We start from the raw sequence: 26,182 nt of genomic DNA, 5'->3' as shown, positions 1-26,182 counted from the left end.
CCCTTCTAACACCACCTAGATAAGATTCCTTAGAGTTGAAGAAGCTTTAAACTTGAGACATTTATTGCGGATAACATAAAGGCCCCTTTCGTTTTGGAATTCGAAACCCGCTTATTCTTATCTTGCCCATGAGAACCGATATGCGTGGTAGTAGGAGAGTTGAAAGCTTCATTGAAACTAATTGTCACATGGAGACCAGAATTGAGGAATGTGCTCAGAATGCTCCCTTCAACACCTAAACTATTATAAAAAAAAATAGGGTTACTATTAAAAATAAAATTAGAATTTTTAAGACTTACCAGGGTGGGAATTATCGGATTTGCTATAGGAGAAGAAGGGGGTATCACACTTAAAATTGGCTCAGGGTTAATGATCAAATGAGGGGGACTTTGCATGGGGTGGACGTAACAATATTTTGCATGGGATTTGCATCATGGGTTGCTTTGGAAGAAGCGATGAGCACAAGATTACCGGATGGAGATGAGTTAGTGAAGATGAGTTCCACCCTAAGAGATTGGATAGCCTTGGACTTGACCACATGTGTTTGAGTGCTTTGTGCCTTGGTCGATCATTGGCCATCAATGCCAACTTGACTTAATTTCCGGCCATGATGAGCGGGATTTCCTTGGGTTTTCTTGTGGAAGAATCGTTTAATTCCAAAGGTTACGGGGCATTATTGGTCGTGTTTTTAGGTAAGGAAACTTCAGTGCTAGTGTTGCCAATCCCGTGCTGAATTGAAGGTTGTAAACCAGGAACATTCGAATCTCCATTCAAAGCTACAAAAGGGGATCCATAATTATTTGTTTCCTTATCAGTGACAGTTTGTTTACCGTTCCCCTTTCTGACTGGTGAATGTTGGTGATGTCGTTCGACGATCATCTAGGGCTCATAGGGGGTGGTTTATGGATTGTTCACTTCCACCACCGTGGGGTTGCTAATCATTGGAATGGTAGTATCTTCCTTAGAGTTATCGGGATAGGTCCCAGAATTGTTTCCGACCTGCCACTTAGGTCAGAAGTTGTGTTGAAACGGGCATGCTTCTTTTAGATTATTGAACCTTCCACAGGAAAAACACACAATGAGAAGGTTTTAAAACTCCAATGCCTGAATTTTGTTTCCCACTATAATTCGAGAGATTAGGGGCTGCTTGAGATCGATGTAGGTAGAAACTCGAGCAAAACATCTATGGTTATTCGTATCTTTGCGCCATTCAAGTTTCATAACCCTGCCAACAAGATTGCCAATACAAGTTAGAAATTTTGTTGTCAAACATATATTCTGATAAACCCAGAAAATGAATCCAAGCCGTAACACTGGTAGAAAAAGCTTAAGATATGCTAAAATTTCTTGTCCATGGCTGAACTGTGAGGCATTGCTCGAAAATAATCCAAGGCCCCTCGGTCAAGACTTTATCATAATCGTTTTTTTTTTAAAGTTAGCCAGAAGTATCCATTTTCCAGATCCATGAGAGTGAAGGGTTGGGAAGGTTTCCAGAGTGTAAAGCTTTTGTTCGTAACAGCATGCAACCCTATGTTATGCCCGAACAGCTCGAGAGTAATCATTTTGGACATATTCTATTCCATAAGTTTTAAGCACGTTTAGAGAATTGGATTGATGGTAAGCCCCCGCGCATGCTAGTTATAATGTCCTCATTAGTGAGATCAAAGTCTCATTCATCGTCCATCAGGTTACTAGATGTTGTAGATCCATCTATGGGATTTCCTGTTAGAATTGACGCATAAGAAGAGACAAACCCATCTGGTTTGTCTATCACCATGTCAGATCCATGAGTGATTCCAATGCCTGATGGCCTAAGATTTGCCTCCTCGTTATGTCAGTAGTTCTTAGAAGTTTCGTAGGGTCGCTCATACTCAAAGAGAGAATTCTTTCTAGAAGAGTTTCTTTATCATAAGCTCCCCTTTTTCATTCTTTAGATTAAAATTTTTCAAACATATACTTCTCTCCCTTTTTATTATATAAAAAATAATTCAAACATTAAGGTACAAAATAACAATAGAGAATAAGTAGAAAATTTTAACATAAAACCATTTGAAAAATCAAAAGCTCCCCCTCAACTAAAGCATTCCATGTAAAAATTTTGACACAAAACTTTAATACTTAAATAATATTGAATTTCAATAAAGATGAACAAACATGTTAGTAACATATGAAATTCAATATATATGTCTAAGTTTATCATACTTTATGCATTATCATGGAAGATACTTTAAAACTTCAGCTCAGTTGGTAGAGCACAAGGTTCTTAACCTTGAGGTCGTGTGATCCAGTCCCATGGAGGGCATTTCATAATTTGGAGGTCTCCTACGGAAGCTGCTCTCAACCTAGTATTGGGGGTAGCCTACTATCTTACCTCCCCCTTACCCCATTACATATGGGAACAAGGGACAGCCATTTTTTATACTTTAAAACTCATATGCATAAAACATTACAAAATGTTAGGCATTTGAAAATTGATATCAATTGTTAAAGAGACATCATTTAAGTAAACACATATATATAAACAATCAAATTAAAGTAAAAAAATTGCTTTAAAACGTTGGAAAACACAACTTAACCAAAAAGAATAATTACGATGAACAAACACATAAAAATTTAATAAAAGAATATTCATCATAACATAATTTCAACATACAGAGACAACAAACAACCTGTAAACATTTATGCTTGATACTCATGAATGTATAAAAATCAATAGGCAATCAATATACAAAATCAAAAAAGCTTTAAGTTTAGAAGTTACCCATCCTTTTCTTTGTGTGATTAGAGCATTTGAAATTCTTTACCTTTATCATCATTGCTCCAACATACACCTACAAGAGACATTCATTTGGATTTCACTACCCAGATTTCTTTGGGTCCTAGAGGGTTAGTTCCAATGTCTCTTGTTTCTTTATGAATCAATACTTGTCTAATTTTAAAATATTTTCTTTTCTTTATAAGAATAATATGTAGACTATGACCATGAAAATGGCATTGTGATCATTTTCCTTTTTAAAGTAAATGAATTATTTTGAGAAATGATTTCTTTCTCTTTTGTTGAGCATTCAAGCTTAACTTTCAAATTGAATTTTTTTTCAAATTTTCTTTTCTAAAGCTCAAAATCATTTTTCAAAATTAAAATTTTGCTTTTCAAAAATCAAATTTGCTTTCAAAACCAAATCATTTTCATTTTTAAATTTAGAAATCAATTTCTTATGTTTGGAATTCATGGTCACAAATTTCAAATAGAATTCATCATAGGCTTCTTGTAACTTTTTAAATGAATAAGAATTTAAATCACAAGAGTTAGAAGTTACCCTTGAATCTTCTTTGATGGCTTTAGAAGTTACCCTTGAATCTTCTTTGATGGCCATGAGACATAAGTTGGCTACTTCATCTTCATAATTGGAGTTGTGTTCATTACTCCAAGCAGCCATAAATGCCTTCTTTTTGCTTGATCTCTTCTTCTTTATGAGGGGACACTCATACTTAACATGTCCCGTTCTTTGGCATTCAAAGCACACTGGGGGGACCTTTCTTCTTGCTTAATTCATGTTTATTTTTTTTCTTTTAGAAAACATGAATCTTGTGAATCTTTTGAAGAGCTTGGCCATCTCTTCATCTTTATCAACCTCTTTACCTCTTTATTACTCTTATTGGTGAACTTGAAAACAATTCATACCTTATTCTTTTTCTCTTCTTCTTATTCTTTCTTATTTTGGAGTCTTATCTCACTGGTAAATAGAGGACCAATGAGCTCATCAAGAGTGAGCAACTCGAAATCCTTGTCTTCTTCAATGACGTTGGTCTTTCATTCCTAATACATTGGTAAGTAAGAGACTATCTTTCTCAATACTTATTCATTGGGATAAACCTTCCCAAATCCTTTAAGCTTGTTGATGATAGAAGTAAATCGATCGGACATCATCTTTATGTCTTCATTGGGTTTCATATTGAAATTTTTATAATTAAGAGTGAGAATATCATTCTTGGCACTTGGCTTGTTCCTTCACGAGTCACCTCAAACTTATCCCAAATCTTCTTAGAATTAGAGCATGAAGATACTCTATTATATTCGTCTAGGCCGAGATCACAAAAGAGGGTGTCCATGGCTTTAGCATTGAGTTAGGCAAGCTTCCTATCTTCACTTGTCCATTTTGATTGATTCCTTGGAAGGGTGGAGGAATCGTCGACGATGACAACCCAAACCGTAAGATCGGTGGCTAGGATGAACAACATCATCATATTCTTCCAATAAGAATAATTTTCTTCGTTGAAGTATGAAGGCCTTGCGATGGAGTGGGAGTCGTCAAGATAGTAATAGTTGGATGTGGAAGTCATCTATTCGGTTTCTTTGGAAATTGATAAAGCTTCTTCAAAAATCGTCTCAAGAGGTTGTAAGATCTTTGAGAGGTGGGAGAATCGTCGACAATGGCATCCCAAACCATAAGGTCGGTGGCTTGGATGAAAAACAGCATCATATTCTTCCAATATGAATAATTTTCTCCATTGAAGTAGGATGACCTTGTGATGGAGTGGGATTCCTCAAGATCGTAATAGCCGGATGTGGAAGTCATCTTGTTAGTTGCGTTGGGAATTGATAAAGCTTCTTCAAGGATCATCTCAAGAGGTTGTAAGACCTTAAAATGAGTCAACCTCTAATATCAATTGTTGGGATTTTAGGCTCTATGGAACAACCGAAAATATAGTCAAGAGGGGGTGAATTGACTTTTTGAAAATTTAAGAATTGAGGAGAAATGATAAGAAAACTTGGCATAACGATTTATAATGATTTAACTTCCTCAATGAAGTTTACACTCACTACCTTAGCTTTGCGCCAAGTAATTTCCAAAAAATTCATTAATTTATTCTTTCTTTTTCTAGGCCGTTAAGCTAAGAGAGTATTGATACTAGGATTATAGTATTGATACTACTATGTAAAGTTGTATCGATACTCATTTGAGTACCGGTATTATTTTTGCCTATTGGAATCTAAACACCTTTGAAAACAATAGATAGTATTGATACCTTTCTTTTGTTTGATATTGTTCATACAATATTAATACTGTGAGAACAATATTGGTACTGCTTACTTAAAAAATTGTTTTTTGTGAACAATTGACTTTAAATTATTTTTGGAAACTTTGGATAAATTCAATCAAGTCCAAAAATATTTTCCCTTAATTTGTTATATCAAAATAGGTTTAACACTCTTCAATCCATAATCGGTCTTCCTCATCAGCTGAAAGCATATGAGTAACATTGTTACCAGTACAAGGGGTGAATCAAAAGGTACAAGCGGTGAGGACCTCTAATTTCCTTTTCGCCTCTAAAATCAATGAGCTTTTTGCCATGAAATCACGCACCAAGGAAGCAACTTTATCAACCACCACTTTCGCATCACCTTCGTTCACAATATTTTGGAAGCCCAACTCTACAGCAAATTTAACGGCGTGAATCACCGTCGTAGCCTCCACCATTAAAGTCGAGGTAACTCTCAAAAACTTCCTCTAAAATGCACCTAGAATGTAGCCTTCATGCTCGAGAATAATAACCCCTGACAAACCTTTTTGTTGTGCATGAATGTATCGAGCATCAAAGGTTGCCTACACACTCAAAGGATTAGGAGCGTGCCATTTATCCGGAGCCTGAGTCACATGACTTCGAATTCTTGTATAGGCAGTCCTGAATTCCAAACAATGCGATCGAACAAAGATAAAAAATTCCTCCCTTTGTATCTTCTTACCCTCGTGATAGAACCAATTTCGTGCAAACCACAATCCCCATATAATCATCAAAATTTCTGCATGTTTGGTGGAAGCATAGTGATCAAACAACCATGTAAACAGATGATCAAATCAACATGTGCTATACGAGTAGGGCAATTATAATCCATAGCAGGCTAAACTAACTTTGCTAACTGACAATCTCTAATGATATGCACACTGTTTTCAACATCATCACAGCGAGAGCAAAAATGATTAGGAGTAACATGTTTGATATATAAATTATGCATCGAATGGATGAAATTCTGAGCAAATTTCCAAGCATGTATATGAATCTTACGTTGACATGCACTAGCCCAAATGTAATTAACATGCTTTAACTGGTAAGGAAACATCAACATCCCCAAGGAGCAGTCGATATCCACTCATAACGCTATACCCTCTCGTCTTTTCACCACTCCAAACATGGCAACCTTCTTGACAGAAGCTAACAATCGGTATACTCAAAATCAACCTTGCCTCATCTTCATTATATATTTTCGTGGTTAGATTTTCCCTCCAAGACATAGTGTCCGTCACAATAAAATCTAAGACAAACTCAACTGTATCCACCCTCCGAGACTCAACACAACGTAGGCTTCTTAATGCTATCCAGAAATCATTCCATATAAAGATGGAATGACCATTCCTAACTCTCCATCTTAAGCCTTTTTCGAACAAACCTCACGCATACCACAAACTGCGTCAAATTTACGATGGGGTGAAACAAAATCTCACGTTCGTAAAATCCCCCGTAATATAATACTTCCCACGTAAAACCCAACTAGCTAGCGATGTCAGGCTCATCATAATCCTCCACCCTTGCTTAGCTAGGAGCACATTGTTAAACTTACTCATGTCCCAAAACCCAAATCTCGTTCATCCTTTAGCTGACATAATTTTTTCCACAAACACCAATAGATCCCTTGAAGTGACACAGAGTTCTACCACCAAAACCGAGCCATGATTCCAGTCAACTCAAGGCACAAAGTCTGTAGCAGCAAAAAAACAATTCATCACATATAAGGGGAGAGCATGAAGAACTGACTTAATGCAAACTTCCTTACCCCCTTAAGATAGTGCCCAAGTAGACCGGCAATTCGACTCCGATACTTGTCCTTCATGTGAACAAACGCCTCTCTTTTATTTCTTCCTACTATTTTCGAGAGGCCCAAATATTTCTCCAGATTAGACACAGTGGAAGTGTAAAGAATGCATCGATAATCGTTTTCATTTTCTTCTATGATGTTCGAACTAAATAAAAGACCCAACTTATCGAAGTTAATCTCCTGTCCTGAATTCTAAGTAATCTTATATTCCATGAACTAAATACTACAATCCTATATTCATATCAAGTAAACTAATATTTGGCAATGTTACTCTTTACGAATCAAACGCATAAATATACATATATAGATTCATAAAAAAATTATAATATTATATTAAAAAAATAAATAAAGTTAAAATTTATTTATAAAAAAAAAACTCATTTTTTTACAAAATTGAAAAAAAAAACCCAAAACTTTTCTAAAACCTCAACAAGAACCCAAATCCCTAAAATCACTAATTCAATCTTTGAATAAGTCGACAAATATACAGTTCATTTTTACATTTTTAAAAATTTAAATTTATAAACGAGACTACAAATCTTAATTTTTTAAAAAATAATCTAATACAGAATAGGAAACAAGATAGTACCTACATAATGTGAGTTGCAAAGCAGAAGTGCAGAAACACGAGAAATTGATTCGACATATACCTGCTTTATGTTGCTGCCTCAGCCTATCAACTTTCTTGATAAAGGAGCAGGAAAACTCCATGACTAAATTCACTTGTTGGGAACACAGTAAATCATTTTTCTAGGGATGCCAAATTGGTCAGCCGTCAACAATTAATGAAAGAACTAACAGACTAAAATGGCTGGTAAAACCAAATAATCATGACTAAAAAATTTGTCATAGGCTACATCAACAAATCATTTTCACGTGTATCCATAACATTCTTTACTAACAATCTGGATCTTTCAGACACTGTTTGGCATCTGGTAGTAATTATGACTAACTGGCTTCAAACCTCTTCTAACCCACCAATTTAAGAGCGCCAGTTCTAGTTTCCGAACCTGCAAGCATTTAGTTTCTTCCATTACAGCTCAAGCATTTGAAAGAAATATCAGATATCATGCATACTAAAAAACAATGCCAAAGTAAAGATGAACAGGAGAAATTGTAAATCATCCTTTCAGCAAAATCTTATTTTTCATATAATACTATTTCAGCTTTCAATGCAACGTACAGGTGTTTTCCATTTAAAACACTAGAAAACTCGGGAAAAAGAAAAGAAAAACAGAGAATTAGCAGTTTGTATATTAAAAGATTACAACAGCACAACCCATTTGTCTCACAAAAAATTTCTTTAGCACATTATTTCATATATAGTACCCAAAATATTTCATGTTCGACATCAGAAAGATGGAATGCATTCAAAAAGACTCCGAAACATACAAATAGCTCAGAGTACTATTTTCACATCCATTCTTTCTATGGGGTTCTTGCAGTTAACTTACCAAATTCCTCCCCCAGATTAGGGATTTAAATAACGTTCGCGGCCGCATTTTCGGTCGCGTCGCGTTTATAGCAATTGCGGACATAACGGATGTCATTACAATCACTATAGGTGTCGTGGTCGTGAATTTTTTTAAAATTAGCACAACTTATCCTAAAATATAATAATTATAGTTATAGTTTTAAAGAATAGTTATTATTTAAAGAAATAAGACTATCAGCAAAAAAAAAACTCTTTAAAATGGATAAAAATAAATTACCCATTATGATTCACTTACGAAAATCAACATATTATAACTTATTAAAATGAATACGTGTAAAATAAAAGATCCAAATCAGAAGACCAACAAAGTCTTGAAAAGTGACTAAATTGCAACACACGTAAAAATTGGAGACCAAATTAATATACATAAAAGTCTCAATCAGGGAACTAAACTGAAATTAAAACAAAATTATAAGCTTGAATCGAAAAGGTGAACTTTTCATTTGATGACTAAATAGAAAATTTACAAATGGAAAGGGTCTCATCGAGGGATTTACCCATGCGCTGAATTCATGAAATCCCCACCTCTAAAAACGACATCGAACATATGATTGTTTATGAACATATGGTTGTTTATAACCCAAACACTGGGTTTTGAAACCCACATTTCATTTCTTCATTTTGCTCAAAGCCAAGGAAAATCCACATGCTCTAAAAGAGCCCACTTGGCCATATAGTCCATCGGTCATGGACACCGGCGATGGCCGACCGCGGTGGCCGGGGATTATCCAAGAGTCTCAGAAGACTCGTCTCGTTCCCCCAAACTCAAATCTAAAGCCCCTTTTTCCTAAAACCAATCACAATAAGCCCTAAATCTAAGAAATCACCTTTCGGTAATTTGGATTCCGGACCCTCAAGCTTCTCGTCTACCTGTGATGAAGGTGAGTTCTCCTATCTTTCTTTTTTCATTTTTGTTTTGTTTCAAATCACCCCGTTTTTTGTCATGTTCGACTGATTTGGTGTAACGGAAAATAATGAGAATAGCGGGCCATTATCGTCGTGATCGGCCGTTACCCGTTAAGTTGCTGCCGCTATCGACCGCTATTGGTGTGATTCCGCGTTCACACCGCTATTTCATACAATATCAATTTCAGACGGCGACCACTATAGCATTTTCGTTCCGCTATTTGAAACCCTGCTCTTAATGTGAAAAGCCTTTGTCGAACATGTATCTCATGATTGTAATTAATGAGAACATGTAAAAAGATGGTTCAAAACATGTCCATGTTGTTCGGTATATTTGTCAATCAAAATAACCACCTTGAAAACAAGTGGGTATGTCTACCAGAGAATGATTGTTGATCGATAAAGGAAGTTTGTTGGAACATCATAAGGGAATAAAATCCATAAATATATGAGCACGCTGACGCAAGCATCATGTAAAGAAAAAACTTGGTGAATACATTTTTTCGAACAGGTCATCTTAATGTATTGCAGATAAGGGATAGTGCAAGTCAGTAGCAACTGGCAGGGATTAGATAGTTCCATCAAAGAAAACAAAAAAAAGATCTAGGCGATCCACAAAACACTATATCAAGGAACAAAGCTAGCTGAAACCCTGATTACCACAAATTCACCATACAATTCTCATCATTATATATATAGACATACATATAATAGTTGTGAGAGTTGAAGACTTTAAGTCCATCAACCCTAAAAATGCTAGGTTAATAGACAGTCTCTACTCATCAAATGAAGAACACAGAATTAGAAAAAAGGCAATCAAACAGACTTAAGGTGATGTATAAGAACAGAAAAAAGGTCCAATGGTATGTTTTATTAAGATCTAAAGTTAATAGCTAGGTTTAATTTCCGAGATTACCCTTCAACGGCAAGTTACTCACAGAATAAGAGAACAAAGATACTTTGCCAGGGTTTGGGTTCGCAATTCTATCATTTCAGATTGTTCAATAAGATCCTTTAGAACTAAAAACAAAATAATAATAATAATAATAATAATAATAATAATAATAATAAATGAAAAGGAAAGGAAAGGAAAGGAAAGGAAAGGAAAGGAGAAGAAAACCAACCTGCCTAACAATGAATGGCTCTTCAACAACACTTAAAGGCTCAATTAGTATAGTGAAAAATCCATTTCGGTTTCCATAGACAACATCTGTGAAGGGCCTATCACCCACCTGCCATAAACATAAATTATGTCACCGACATAATCCAAAATCACGATAAAATCAACCACCCCAAGTTAGCTCTATTTCCCTTTACATACCATGATAAGTTGCGAGGACTTATATCCAAAGTGTTTCTCAATTTCTTCAGCTGTTCCAGCTGGTTTCTTAACCTCTACAAACACATCATATGTAGACCCTAATCAATTCTAGATAAACCAAACACTAACTCAAATTACTGTGTGTTAAACCTACAATCTTTAGCAGCTGTTGTAACTCATCCCAGAGTTTTTACGTGTTTAAAGTTTTAACACATGATTGAAACTATAACATACAGTTAAAGTATCGATTACTTTCTTCATAAATGCTATAGGAATCAATTTGTTAACAGAATAAAACAAAAATCTTGAAACAAAAGTAGAAAAACTTACTGTGCCTTATTACTTTAATCCCAATAGTCCCTTATAGTTTCTTCGCCTTTGAACCATCGTAATCGTACTCTAAAAGACCTTAATTCATCGAAACGAGGGGAGAAAACAAAACGTCAATTAGCGAATAACAAAAAAGGACTTGATTTCAAAAGAGTGGAGCCAAAAAAGTACCAGCAGAGTTTCTAAACACGGCGATATCAGGGCCAAAAAATTCCTTGCACTTGTCAATGGAAGGACGGAGAGGACGCCAAATCGTCAAAGAATAAGGAACAGTAATGGTATTATCCTTATCGAAAACCACGCCTTTAAACCCCCTTCTGTAGAGCTCAGACCAATCAATGCACCTTATATCACGCACTGCAACATGAGGCAACGCCAAGTGCCGGTCTTTAATGAACACCCGGACCGAAAACACGATGCCGTCAACGTTGATTCTTTGACCCACAGCAGCCCTCAAATTCGTCCACCACATTTTCGAGAAAATAACTCTTAGAAAACCCCAAAAACCAGTCTTTTCAGGACGTTTTCCCTCTTCTTCTTCTTCTTCTTGGTTTTGGGGATCTAAGTCTTGATTATTCACGTTTTTCTGACTGAATGAAGTGTAGAATTTTTCTAAAAAGGTGGATTTGTGATCTGGGTACGTGTAGCTGTTGGTTCTGTTCTGATTCTCGTGCTGGGGTTTGGTGTAATCGTTGGTGGTTGTAGGTAGAGTTAAAGAACAGAGGGTATTCCTGGGGAAGGAAACATTATTGACGATGGATTTTTCTCCGGAATTGAAATGAATTGGGCGTGTGGGAAGGGCATAGCAGCAGTTGGGGAATGCAGCAAGTACAACCGGCTGCATCTCCAATGTATACTATTTGTTTTCTCTTTACTCGATTAAGACATGCATTTTCTTTTTCCTTATCTTTTTTACTTCTAGAAGATACGATATTGATTTGGGTTGCATTTCGTTCGGTGCGTTTGGTTGAGGGATGTAGATTGGATTTGATTACCTCTTCCATAAACCCCAAATTAGCTTCTTTGATTTTATCAACAATAATATATAAGGTAAACTATTCATACATTCATTAAATTATTGTCCCTTTTTTACTTTGACCAATGATGTTTTAATTTTATCAATCATACTATTAATTATTTAAATATTTCAATTAATCTACTTGTCGTCAACATATAATGAAGGAGATGACATGGTTATTATAAATATTAGTATAATTATATATTTAGTCATTAATATGTATATATTCTATTAATTAATAACTTTGAAAAGATTTATTGGTCTGATAAAACTACATATGTGCAAAAGAAATGTTGGTTTTAATTGGAAAATTCGGATAACTGGTTTTTAATCCCAAGAGGGTTTATGCACGATACTAGAAGTCTGTTAAGGAACCATTTCAAGATTAGATAATGTTCTGAAAAGAAATTAACCATAGTATCTCTTAATTATAGTTATTTTTGTAAAGAGTTAATATTGAAACTATTTTGTTAAGAAATTACGAAAATGCCCTTGAGAGGTAAAAATAATCTGAATTGACCCTGAATGAGAACGTATTTTGAGGATTCGTACTTAACTCGATAAATTACAGATTTAATTGTTAAGATCTTGTCTTTGTACAGAAAATTCCTGATAACATGTTAGTAACTTCCGATAAGATAATTGACATGAAAATCTCTGAGTTAAGAATAAATTATCGATGGTGCTCTTTTGTAAGAATTGTTCAAAAGGTCTGGAAAAGATGATACGTTTGAATTAATAAGATCGTATGAAAGGAAATTATTGAACTACACCAGATCTATAAAAATAACCAAAATACCCCTGTAATGGAAATGACCAAAGAATATCACAAAGATCATGAATGATTGGATATCCTCGAGCTCTGTAATGAATGAAATAAAACTAAACATCAAAATGACTAAAATACCCTTATGGCATAGACTAAGTAGATGTCTTGGATTAATTAAGGAAATCCAAATAAACATGGGTGTGGTATTACTCTTAAAAGTTATGGATCATATATTAAGCAGAGCAACCAATGCTAGTGTTATATCAGTACCAGAACGGCATAGATGTCACTTGAATGCGTGTTCGACTTCTAAAGTTTGGTTTAATGATAATTTTGGAAGTATTCAGCTCAGCTCAATTCTAGATCGCATTCTGTACTAAGAATGGGATATTCGTTAAACAAATCAACCATGAAAATAAAACTGAATGGAACAAGAGTACAATATGTATCCGAAATTCAGAAACGTACGAATTACTCTGGACAACCCCGAAGTAACTGGAATGGACTTGACTGCTAAATGAATTAAGTAACCTCAAGGACTGAGGATTAAGTAAGTGATTTGGATGAGTCTGGAAACGTTAATGATCATACAGGATATAATGTTCTTATGGGTAATGAACTACAAATCAAGCACGTTAGCATTTCATGATATCGTGGAAGCGTGGAAATGAGATAAAGAGCATTGGAATATCTGTTAGTTTCCTTAAGATCTATTCAACGATGATTCCAAAGATGATCTATGGACAATGATTTGTGGTATTAATGAGTAAATACCCTGGAAGAACAATGAATTGACCAGTCAACAAGCATTTGTTCTGAGAGCTATTCGTCTCAAGTTGTTCGATTTTTCGATCAATCGACATAGTTGTAAAGGATTCTGAATACCGTTCTTATTACGTACAACTTCTGAAAAATGTATGAATAAAATATGATCCTGATAATTCATATTCTGAATAACTGATGATTCCATCAGTTATTGATCTCTTCCAATAGTGATTCTAAATTCCAACATTCTATCGACATACTGAAGATCTGTGTTTCTCTGTCTGATAAGATTATCCAGTACCTCTAAATAATATCCGTAAACTCTGGTGTGTTCCCTAATCACTTGAATATTTTATCTGATTTCCAATTTGAATTTTGTTATGATACCTGACCTGGATTCTGATATGATATTGACATTGATTCTGATCTGATACATGACCTGGATTCTGATATGATACTTGACCTGAAATATGTTTTGATTTTTGATATATCCGTTTACGGACAGAACATGTTTTATTGGGGGTATTGTTGGAGGAAGAATACTTGCAGGTTCATCGGCTTTGTGCTCAGGGCCTTACTGGACGTGACGGGGTTGTATGGTTCTGGGGAACCTACTCATTTTGTTCGTGACGGATGAGGGCATATATATATATATATATGTTTTAAAAAAAACTATATTTTTTTACTAGTTTTAAAGGAACACACTAGATAACCTATTATGATCTCCTGAACCTTGACATCCAAAATATTTCCATTTGAACTGAAAGCTCATTGTCCGTTACTATCTGAAATATCAGTAGGATCTCCGCTCTGCATAAAAATCCATAGATGTTCGAAACCAATAAGAAAATATATGTTTATCTGTATCTGCACGTTCTTCAGCATCATCTGGTAGTTCTGTATTATTGAGCTTTCTAAAGATCACTCTGTTACTCATCTTTTTAGGCTAAAAGAATTGTACCAGTGCAGCTATCGACTTCAGTAAGGGAGTTCTTCCGGTGTTGTTTGCAGAGTACAATACATGTGATTAGGGGGCATGTAATTGTATTTTGTTTTATATATGATTCTAAAAATCTGTTTTAATTATGTATACCGATTTAAAGATTTTATAAGTTACATGTTTTAATAAAAGTTTTAAATTTTTCGCTATTTTTACAGTAGGTCACTCCGGTAGCCCTAATGTAACACTCCAGATCGGATCAAGTTACCCGCATCGAGTTACCCGCATCGGTCTGAGGGGTTACACTCTCTTTAAATCAACCGCCTCTTTGTTGGCCTCGTATATTTCGCGCATGGAAGTTATGAGATCGTGTTGCAACCTGGAGACCTTGTTTTCGAGATCAGCGGATCTGGAGGCGAGCGATTCGAGGACGGCATGATCATCTTTCCATTCGTCCAATTCAGGTCCCGCTTCATCTTCCTTGTTTCGTAATTGATTGACTTGTAGGGTTAGGGTCTTGATCATCTCCTTCACTTGTTTGTTCTGGTTGCCCAATTCGAGCTTTTCTTTCTCAAGCGTTTTGACTTTTTGAGTGAGATGAATTAGTGTTGCTTCGTCCTCCTCCTCCTCATCGGTAATTATCGAATCCTCCTCCATGTTGTTTGAATGCCTAGAAAATCACATAAGGAAGCAATAACCAATAAATAAAGCCTTGTTTAATACTGGGTTTCTATGGAAGGAAAAGCTTTGTTTAGTTTAGAAATGAAGAGAAAATGGTAGATTCGAACAATGTGGCAAACTAACGGTCACGCGGGAATGATGAAAACCATTTTTGTGTCCTTTATAAAAAAAATATTAAAAATACTACCGTATCATTTAGTGAACGTATGGATAAAATATACATAAACGATTTCTCGTACCAGGATGTTATTTTTTTAAAATATTATTAAAAATTATAAAATGATGATTCAACTATTAATATGTTCTAAATTCATCTTTTTCTATTAAAATATTGATGATCGTATAAGTTTAAAATCTCATGACCGGAATATATTAAAATCATATTTTAATAATGTGTACAGGCACCGTCGTTGATTTCAAGCACTGTTTGGACAACATAATGTTTCAAATTCTGCCTCGACAACATAATATAAATGGATACTTGATCCACAAAATCTAGCTCAATCAATTCTTGAATCAGATTTTATCATATATTAGCCAGTACGTTAACGTTTAACTCAGACGATCGTCAACTTTTTAAAAAAATAAATTTAGAATATATGAATAATCAAATGATTGTTTTTGTAATTTATAGTAATAGAAAGATTTAATAAAACAATATCATATACCCGGGATAAATATCCATCATAACTAAGGTTCTAAACATCAAATCATCAATTGTTTGAACGTTTTTAGTAATTATGTATTTGAGTCTATTTAAGTGTTAATGATGAACATGCAATTATACGGCCTAATGGAATCCATGAATATATGATTGTGTGTGTATATATGTACACTTACACGTGAGGGTATTAAGTGTTATTATCACTCTTTATATCTAGATTGAGCCTCTATATCTCCCACTCCCAGCAATTCACCTCAAGTTGAGGCATTTTAGACCCTTTTTATTATTTATATAAATAGCATTTATAAATAAATGAATGAATCAACAATATTCAACAAAAAATATTTAAAAAAATTAATATCTTTTAATAAAGACATGTCACGTGAGTTACACTTTTAGCTTTTAAAAAGTCTATCTTAAATGGGAAAGACTAAGGGACAAAACCTAATTTAAAGTTAAGAAACGGCATCAAATAAACACAATAAAAAATGTGATAAAAAATGACATTTTCAAGTTGGACATAACTTAAATTATTAATTCTTTCTTAAAATTTTAGGTTGAACTGAAAATATTGCCTTCTTCATAACATTTTAGATTCAACAAAAAATGTTAAAAAAAAACTAACATTTTAAGTTGTGTTTAATTAAAAATATTATTTTTATCACATTTTTAGTTGGATCTTTTTCCTACCATTCCTTAACCTTAAATTAAGTTATCGCGTAGTAGAATTGTCCTCTTAAATGATGTGATAGGAATTTGGATATATACACTTTATCTTCAATGTAGATTTGCTACCATTATATATATATATATGGTTAACTATTTTAAATACTACCAACATTTAAGAACTAACTCGTTTATACCACCAACGTTTCAATTTTGTCAATTTTAACACTAACGTTTACGTTTAAGTGCAATTATGTTACTCCATCTTTAATGGTTTAACAAGACAATGACATGGCAACAGCATGTTATGACGTCACTGACGTTGATGCCACATCTAAACGACGTCGTTTTGCCTTTCTGTTTTAGTGCTCAAAAGATCCAAAATGACGTCGTTTTGCTTCAACTCTAATTTTTCTCTTCTTCCTCCTCCTCATCTTTATTTGCATCTCATTTTCCTTGGTTTTCTTGGCAACCAAACATATGGTTACCAAAAATTCAAAACATTGAATTAGTTAACCCATTAATTTATCATTTTTAATAACTAAAATAAAAGGGTCGAATAAATCAAAGGTTGCAAGAGGAAGTGACTATAGCTTTAGCAGACCTCACCATACGTTGCGGATTGTGTTGAATTCATTCATTAATCTTTTGAGTGTTTGAGTGTATTTGGGGTTCGGACATTGGCTTTGGGTTTCTGGGATTTCCTTCAAATTCAAGGATTCAACATCCCAATAACAAATCCAAAACTAAAAATCCCGCCTTTCTGATGTTTATCCATTTTTCTTTTTTCCCTTCCCCAATTCAAATTCCATAGATTTTAGGGTTTATTCCTTATTCAACTATGTGTTTTCCCCTTTTTCTGGGTTTTTTCTTTGCTTTCGATTCTGGATTGTAGTAAGTTTTTTAGCTTCCTCTGGTTACTGCTTTAGAAATAAAATTTTATGGTTTCTTTTATTTTTTAGTTTTTTTGTGTTGAAAAAATATCATTTTTTTGTTATGTATTACATGTTTTGTTAATGTAGTTTTTGTTGTGGTTGATTTGGTTTTCTCCTATTCAGGCCATGTCTAGGAAGAAAATTATAGCAATATGTCAGTCTGGTGGTGGCTTTGTCACCAATAAAGATGGTTCATTGTCCTACAATGGCGGCAAAGCCTATGCTATAGATATCGATGAGCAAACCAAGTTAAGTGATTTCAAGTCTGAGATAGCAGATATGTTTAATTTTAGTTCTGCTAACATGTCTATCAAGTACTTCCTCCAAATGTTTTGAATTTCTGGTAACCATCTGTTTCGTTGCTAAGAAAACCTTGAAAAAGGAGATGCATGCGAAGATGAGGAGGAAGAAGAGAAAAATGTAATGGAAAATTTTGAGTTTAGTCCCTAGAAAAATTAGGGTTCAAGTAAAACGACGTCATTTTGGATCTTTTGAGCATTAAAACAGAAACGTCAAAACGACGTCATTTAGATGTGGCATCCACATCAGCGACGTCACAGCATGCCATTGCCATGTCATTATCCCATTAAATCATTTTTCGACGGAGTGACATAATTGCACTTAAACGTAAATGTTAGTGCTAAAATTGATAAAATTGAAACGTTGGTAGTATAAATGAGTCAACGCTTAAAGGTCAGTGATATTTATATATATACACACTTTATCTTCAATGTAAATTTAAAAGGAACATTTAAAAATAATAATATCTATTATTGTAATCTCTATTGTAAGATTTATTTAAATTAATAAATTTACTATTAAAAATAATGTAATTATTGTACTTAAAAAATCCCAATAAGATATGTTTTAAAAAATCCAATAAGACCATTTTTTTTATAAAATTAAAACACATTTTTAAAAAATGACATTATTATTTAAAAGATTCAAGACAATATCTATTATTGCTTAAACATTATTAATATTTTTATAACCTCGCTGATTCTACAAATAAAATATTGTTTAAAATGAAACTACAATGAAATAATAATAATTTTAATATCATTTTTTAAAAGTGTAAATGTTGAATATTTAAAATTTAACCTTATTTAATTCTTTTTACAAATACAGTGATTAATAGTAAAAGAAGTAACTTGAAATAATAATAATTTTAATTCTTTTAATATCATTTTCGTTCTATTGTGATAGATATAGAACAGTTAGAATATGAAAACATCAATGAATAGTTGTTTTGAAAGGCATACCGTCCAGCATATCGTCATAGGTGTATCGCTAAATGCAATCCTAGCTAAACCAAAATCACATATCTTAAGTTTGCAGTTTGTTGTCCAGAGCATGAACGGAACCAGAACTAAATATTGATAGGGGTCGAAATATTATATTATTTAAAAAATATAAAGACTTATTAAGTATTTAAACTCAATATTCAGCATGAATTAAACAACCTTAGTGATTAAGGGATTATTATTATCCTTAAGGTCTCAAGTTCGAGCACTGCTCATGTGGGGGTATGAGCGTTCATTGTTAAATAGTTGAGTCTTTGTACATATATTACCTTGTATTCACATTAGATTTATAAAAAAAAACTCAAAATTAACAAGATAACACTTAATTTGTGTAATATTAAGACTTACAATGACCTAAATTGTTATTAGACCAAAAATTTTGAAAACTCGAGGTTATCCTTCTTTAGCTCGGTCCTACTTGATTAAATATTTAATAAATTTTTATATTTTTAATTTAAATATTTATTTTTACATGAACCAAAATACTATAGGACCAAAATTATATTAAAATACAAATTTAACATGCCCCTTTGGGACCTCATTATGCTCCGTCCCTGGTCCACAACACAAGACATCAAAGGTGATGTAAAAAAGGGAAACGGAGAGCACAATGAAATAGGAAAAGAGCACCAAGAAACATTAGGATATGCTACAAGCAGCAGTTGTTACCAAACATGTATATAACTTAAAGGGCAAAAGGTTTGCTGAAAATTGGAAACTATAAATGGACTAGACAAAAATATTGACCAGAAAAATGTTTACCAATTATCATGGCATAATTGGAGTTTGGTAAAAAAAAAATGTGTGGTTAACATTAAAAGGGTCAGACGTCAAAAAGCTTATTTCCGACAACTTTACGTGTAATTATCACGATTGATCAACACGACCAACACATATATAAATCAAAACCAAGTATGAGCAAAGTGGAGCCAATACAAAGCGGCAATTACCAGTGTGAACATAATTCAATGCGCGGAGAAGCTGATAAAGAAAAAACTTGTAGTGTTCTCTAGTCAAGTCATCATTAGCTTTAATAACTTGGTGAAGATCCGACTCCATGAGCTCAAAAACAACATAAATATCTTTGAAGCCCCTACGGGATGGAGGCAGCATGATGTGTTTAATCTCAACAATATTTGGATGGCGAAGAAGTCTGAGCAGCTTTATCTCACGAATTGTTCGAGCAGCATCGGAAAAATGCTCAAAAATATCATGTATTTTCTTAATTGCCACTTTTCACCAGTGTGGGTATCAATTGCAGAGCACACGACACCATAGCTGCCTTTTCCTATAACTTCTTGAATCTTAAATCTGTTAGCATCTCCATATTCAGAGAAAAGGTACACAAAAGACAAGGTTGCCAAGCATATAAATTTCAACAAAAACAAGGCACGTAGCTCAATATGGCACAAACCTTATACATGACACATCTAATGACATGCATATCCTGAAAGTACTATCAAAAGCACACCATCTAACTCAAAACAAAGATCAACACGCAAATGTGGAAAAAACTAAAACAAGAAAAAGAAAAGAATAAGGCAATGCCATCAATATCAATAAAGCAATATATCCTCAACTCATTAGCACGTGACTGATTGTATCTACCTGAAACGAAACAAAATACTAAAACTCCCTATAGCCAACCTACAATTTCCTTCTTTTCAATCACTATATGATTATACAGGCATTAAACTCAAACTAAGCATTAAGCAATTGCTTTCAGCAGAGGCAACTAATATTATAAAATAAAAAAAAAGACATTAAATTTTTAACACAATTCTTTATATATATAATCAAGTTCCAGACTGGCAGCATAGCAAACGGTTGTAAAACAAGACAATCTTATTGTACTAAACTAACAATAATGGATTCCAATTCCCTACTTTCTACATATATAATGCAGGGAAAGTATGTGCGTGTGTGTATATACATATGCATATATAATCAGAAAACTAAACAAAACTGGGGTCAAATGAGATCAAAGAGCAGAATAGAGCAGTATAAAGCAATGATTTTATGATATAGCATTCCAGAAAAAGAATGAAACTCATTCCAAATCAAAATATGAATTAAATTTATGCTGTTTTATCTCTCCTTCACATATTCGAAACGCATTTCACTTAATTAAGCAAAGAGGAAAATATATAAAAACAAAGTCATTCCTTTCTGTTTTGAGGTTTTGCCGTTGTTGTTGTTGCATATTCAGTACGGGATTTCTATACGTATTTTCAACTGTATTTGGAATGGCAGTGGATGTAAATACGGTCAGTTTTGAGGGGGGTTTAGTTTGGCAAAAGCAAGAGAGTTAGAGTGGATCTGGGGAAAAGGTTCAAAGGTTCTGTTTTTTGGATTCCTTTTACTTATTTATTAGGATAAAATATAAATAGTGTCTAAATTATATTAAATACTTATTTATTATTAAATTTTAAAAATTATGAATTATATTTTTTAATTTGATTATAAAATGAAAATTCTGTTATTAATCGTGGTTAGTTGTTTTTAGGATGGATATTAGATTCCCATAAATATTTATTGGATGTAATTTTATAAAATGATTATAAATATTGATTTGATATAATTTTATTGGATCAAGTTTCTTAAAATATTTATGTTCAGGTCATCTAAATGATAAATAGTAGTATAATCGACCTTTATATGTGTGTATCAAATCAGATATGAGTAAATTATAATTGAATTTAATGACTCGTTAATTTTGTTAAGAGTCATCTCGAATATTTTCGAAGTCTTGAGAGAAACTTCAAAAATAGGTCACTATAGAACGAAAATATATTCTCTTACTTTGAACAATTAATTTAATATTTTATTAATAAACCATAAAAATAATTAAAGTTCGTCAAATACATTATTTTCATTATTTTTTTAAGAAAGCATCCTAAATACAACTAAAAAAGAATAAATAAATAAATATTAAATGTGTATAATATAGAACTTGATTCTGAAAATAAAAAAAAAACAAAAATGAAGAATGGTGTATTATTTATCGTCAAATGATATTGATGAATACTAAAAATTAAATAATATTTGATAAATAAAAATAAAAATAAAGAAAAATTTAATTAGATTTAATTTAAAATTAAATAAAATAATGATAAAGATGGAAGAAATGATTGAGGAATTAAGAAATATATAGAATTAAAAAGAATTAGGTCACTCTTGTAAAAAGTGGGGCATCAATTGTTTAGGGTGCTCTCTTTATAGTCGACCCTTAATATAGAGTAATTATAATGTAACATTTGTTCATAAATATTTTAACCTACTATTAATAATATATTATGTAGATATAGTTGGTTGAATCTGAATTCTTTAAAATGAATATTATTTTCTTTTACCACTGATACAATTTAATGAGATTGGTTTAATTTATTAATTAAATGAATTAATATTTTTATATAATTAAATTTAAATGCAAATATTTGATATTTAATCAAATTCCTACAAAACTTGACAATAATATATTTCACATAATATATTTGAGTATGTTGTGGACAATAAGATAATGCACTAAAAGACTAAACAAGCTTATTTTTAGATACGAAAGGAACCAAAGAAAGAAACTTGTGGATGAAAAATAGATTCATCATCACTTCACTTTAATCATTTAGTTTCTTTATTTAAAAGAAAGGTAAACTAGCATGGTCATTTTTATTTAATATTTGTACCTTTTTTCCTCTTTAAATTCATTTTTATTATTATTTTATTAAATTTTAGTAATTGGGATGTTGACTTCCAAATGTGACACGTTAGTGAAGCAGTTTAATTTTTTTATTTTTAATCTTTAAATTTTAGATAAAATATTAATTAAAGGTCTTTTTTATAAATCAAAAAGTTAATTTAAGGATAAAGTTCTTATTTGCCTTTTTTAATATACTTTTTTTCTCTTCAAATTTATAAAAAGCATCTAATTAATATTTAATCTAAAGTTAAATCATTTTATTAATATGTCACGTTTAAACTAATGGAAGTGAACACATCAATAATCAAAATTTAATAAAATGATCACACAAATTATTTAAAATTAATAATTTTTAAATTCAATGAGAAAAATATACAAATATTAAACAAAGATAACCAATATTATAGTTTACCTTAAAAGAATAAAGCGAAGCTAGAGGATCTTCAACTCTTGGAATCATGCCCTACTTTAGAAAAAAAAATATCAATGTAACTTACAAATTTAATATTAAATATAATATTAATTAATAAATGCATTTGGATAAATAATATGGTGTCTAATATATAAACAAGTGGCTAAAAGCTCATATTATAACATTAAACAAGCAGTTTCGTTTGGAAGCTTGCATATACACATTCTTTCACTATTAAAGTAAAAAAACCGGCTCTTTATTTGTGTAATTTTTCACATGCAAAATTCTGCGTATAGTACAGCAATGTCAAATGATATTTTAGAAAATACTATATTTTTGCCAAAGAATTTGGAATTTTCCCATTATGACAAATAGAAGACACAAGTGTTGTCTTTTGCCGACAAAATTAGGGATGATTAAACACGTGCTTCTGCTTCTAATAAAGCACCTGACTTTATCATACCTGCGTATAAATTGATTGGGCCAGCTTTGCCAAATTGTACTGATAATAATAAAATAGAATTTTGAGTTAAAATCTAGTAAGGTGTTGAAGCAGTTAATTCGGCCACTTACCAAATTAAATGTTTACTAATCAAATTAATTGGAAATTTTTTTAACCGTTAACCGAATTGAAATCGATTTTTATGAAAATATTAATCAAACCAAATAAGGTTTAGTTATTCGGTAGGTTAATCGAGTTAACCAAAAATTTTTATAATTTTTAATTAGATTAATTTGAATATAATAGAAGTACTTTTTATTTGAGTTAAAATTTAATTAGATATTAATAATATAATGAGCCTAGTGTGATAGAAAAATAATTGGGTCTTAATTCTTAATAGGATTGAGCTTAAAATATGTATTTAAATATATAATATATTTTAATAATTAATAATTTCGGTTAATTAGGAAAATTAAGAAATTTCAAACGGAATTAACCGTTAATATGTTGGGCTCGATCAATCAACCAAAACAATCAAAAGGAGGTTGAATTGACCTTTAAAAATCTTTGGTGTGGAAGCAATAAAAGACAAGAATTTGATACAAGATTTATAGTGGTTCGCCTTTCTCAACTAAAATCTCCATCCACTACCTTAGCTCCACACTAAGGATTTTCTAACAAATTCAATAATTTGTTCTTACCTTTCAAGGATAAGGTGTAACATTTACAACTCTAGTTTTCTTAAAGCTAAACTGGAACCACTTCCCCTTTTTCAAGATTTGATTTGAGTAAACAAGAATACCTCACTAGGTGGTGTTCACAAAGATTTAAGCTCACAAAGAATGGATAAAAAGATATTCGATAAGGCTCAATACACTTATATACAAGAGGAAATGAAAAAAAAAGAATGAAAGATTTTTTTCTCTTGATCTTTAAGATTGGATAGGTGTAATAACCTTCTTCAAGTGTCCTTGTAATGTTTTTTATTGTGTGGAATAAGTTGCTAGTCCTTTGACCGTTGAGGATGCATGAGTTATAGCCATTGGAAGCTTTAAAAACATGTAATAAAGGCCACTTACACATGAAGTTTCGAAACCTTGGGAAAGTTTTGAAACTTTGATGAAAGTTTTGAAACTTTGATGAAAGTTTTGAAGCTATTGTGAAAATATCGAAACTTCTAAACACATTATTTTTTAAAATTTTGAAACCTTACTTAAAAATATGACCATTAGAGAAAATCGGGTCGTTGAAACAGTTTCATGGGGAAAGTTTCGAAACTTTATCAAGAGTTTCGAAACTATGAACAATACTTGTGTATAAACAGTGTCATGAATAGTATCAAATAGTGATTGAATAGTGTTTTTCATATTTTAAAAGCTTTAAACACTTTAAACATATTTTAATTAATTCACAAATATTTCATAAAAATCAATCAATTAAGAACACATATTTTTCAAGTTATTTTGGATTTTGAAATATTTGATTAAGTCCAAAATCAATTTTACAAATATTTGTTATATCAAAATATAAGTTCAACATAACCGAATATTGAAAAATATTAAATGTTCTCCGATTGAGCTAATTCAGTGACCGATCAAATTAACCAAACTAATTCAATTCGATCAACTAATTTAGTTAAAACCGAAAAATAAACACCCTTACCAAGTAATACTGCACTTCTCGGATTCAAGTTACAAGGTTGGCAACGTAATACGCAGGTGTGTTAAAATGAAAGCCTCGTCTAGTTCTAAAAAGTATTTTTTTAAAAAAAAATATATTTGATAACTATTGTTTAAAATAGAGATAAACAAATAGTTATTAAATGATTATATTAAAATATATTTATTAAAAAATTTCATTACATAAATTTAACATGTGAATTACACAAATATAAAATAATAAAATTGATAAGAAATTTTGTAACACAATTTATTTTAGTTAATAATAAGAATATAAAATACGTAAAAAGTATTATTGTAAACAATAGCATACAAAAGTATCGTTAAAATTAAAAATATATTTAGTGGTATATAATGCTCTCAAACTTTTGAAAAAAACAAGTGTAGCCCTTAAACTTTTTTGGCACTTAATACGACCCTTAAATAGAGAAAAAAAATCAATCTAACCATTTGACTAACGGAATCAAACATTGACCATCAAGACGCTTACATAACAGTTTACAAAGCTTACATGGAAATTTATAATATTGATGTGGTAGTTCACGATACTGTTATGGCAGTACATGATCCCAATTATGTGGTATCTGGTCTTAATTGATTTTTAGCTAGGTTTAGGGGCTTAATTGATTCTTTTATAAAGTTTAAGTCTTAATTAATCTTTTAGAAAAAAATAAAAAATATTTAAATTTAATATAAAATACAAATAATTATTAATATGTTTATTACATTAAATATAAAATATTAAAAACTATATTATGAAAAAAATTAGTTTAAGGATCAAATTGAGTGTAGAAAGAAGTTTAGGGATCATATTATTTTTTTGACAAAGTTTGAGTGTTTTAGATACCATTAAGTCAAAATATTATTATTAAAAGAATTTGAATACGTGAAAGTTAATTTAAAAATCTAGATATCATATTTTCCAAATTTCTAAAGCAATTTTAATGAAAATATTGAAAACATTTTTATTATGTTTTCATATTTTCACTTATTTTTGTTTTCATTTTTCATAAATCATTTTCTAATTTTACAACCTAACATGTTCTCTTCAACCTTTTCTATTTTCTAAAAAATAAAATAAAAATAATATATATATTTTTAGAATCAAACAAATCCTTAATATTTTTAATGAAAATATTAACTAAGTTATTAAAATTTTAGTTAACAATATATGTATATTTCATATATTTTTGGGGAAAAAATATAATTTATAAGTTATAAATATTTTATTGATATTTCTTGTGAGCAATCTGTAAACTTCTGCGTAAATCTCAATTGGGTCTT

The 26,182-nt window shown here is 31.7% G+C and overlaps 1 protein-coding gene, 1 long non-coding RNA gene and 1 pseudogene across 2 annotated transcripts; all 3 read right to left on the bottom strand.

Annotated features, from left to right (window-relative positions):
• Positions 1-5,212: 5,212 nt before the first annotated feature.
• LOC120195735 lies at positions 5,213-7,128 on the bottom strand. The gene is made up of 3 exons (XR_005523107.1): positions 6,833-7,128; positions 6,067-6,757; positions 5,213-5,803 (listed from the first exon to the last, which is right to left on the bottom strand). It is a non-coding gene; the product is annotated as an uncharacterized LOC120195735 (long non-coding RNA).
• Positions 7,129-7,680: 552 nt separating this feature from the next.
• LOC120195734 lies at positions 7,681-11,828 on the bottom strand (annotated as a pseudogene).
• Positions 11,829-14,718: 2,890 nt separating this feature from the next.
• On the bottom strand, positions 14,719-15,075 carry LOC120195680. The gene has a single exon (XM_039197625.1). The coding sequence runs from the start codon at positions 15,073-15,075 to the stop codon at positions 14,719-14,721; it is 357 nt and encodes a 118-aa protein (XP_039053556.1).
• Positions 15,076-26,182: the final 11,107 nt, after the last annotated feature.

Source organism: Hibiscus syriacus, unplaced genomic scaffold (assembly GCF_006381635.1).
Source record: "Hibiscus syriacus cultivar Baekdansim isolate YM2019G1 unplaced genomic scaffold, ASM638163v2 tig00117017_pilon, whole genome shotgun sequence".
Taxonomy (NCBI): domain Eukaryota; kingdom Viridiplantae; phylum Streptophyta; class Magnoliopsida; order Malvales; family Malvaceae; genus Hibiscus; species Hibiscus syriacus.
This window is presented reverse-complemented; position numbering and strand designations above follow the sequence as displayed.

What these genes read in the sequence shown, in the direction of transcription:
- LOC120195680 (XM_039197625.1), bottom strand. Translation starts at nt 15,075, where the DNA reads ATGGAGGAGGATTCGATAATTACCGATGAGGAGGAGGAGGACGAAGCA.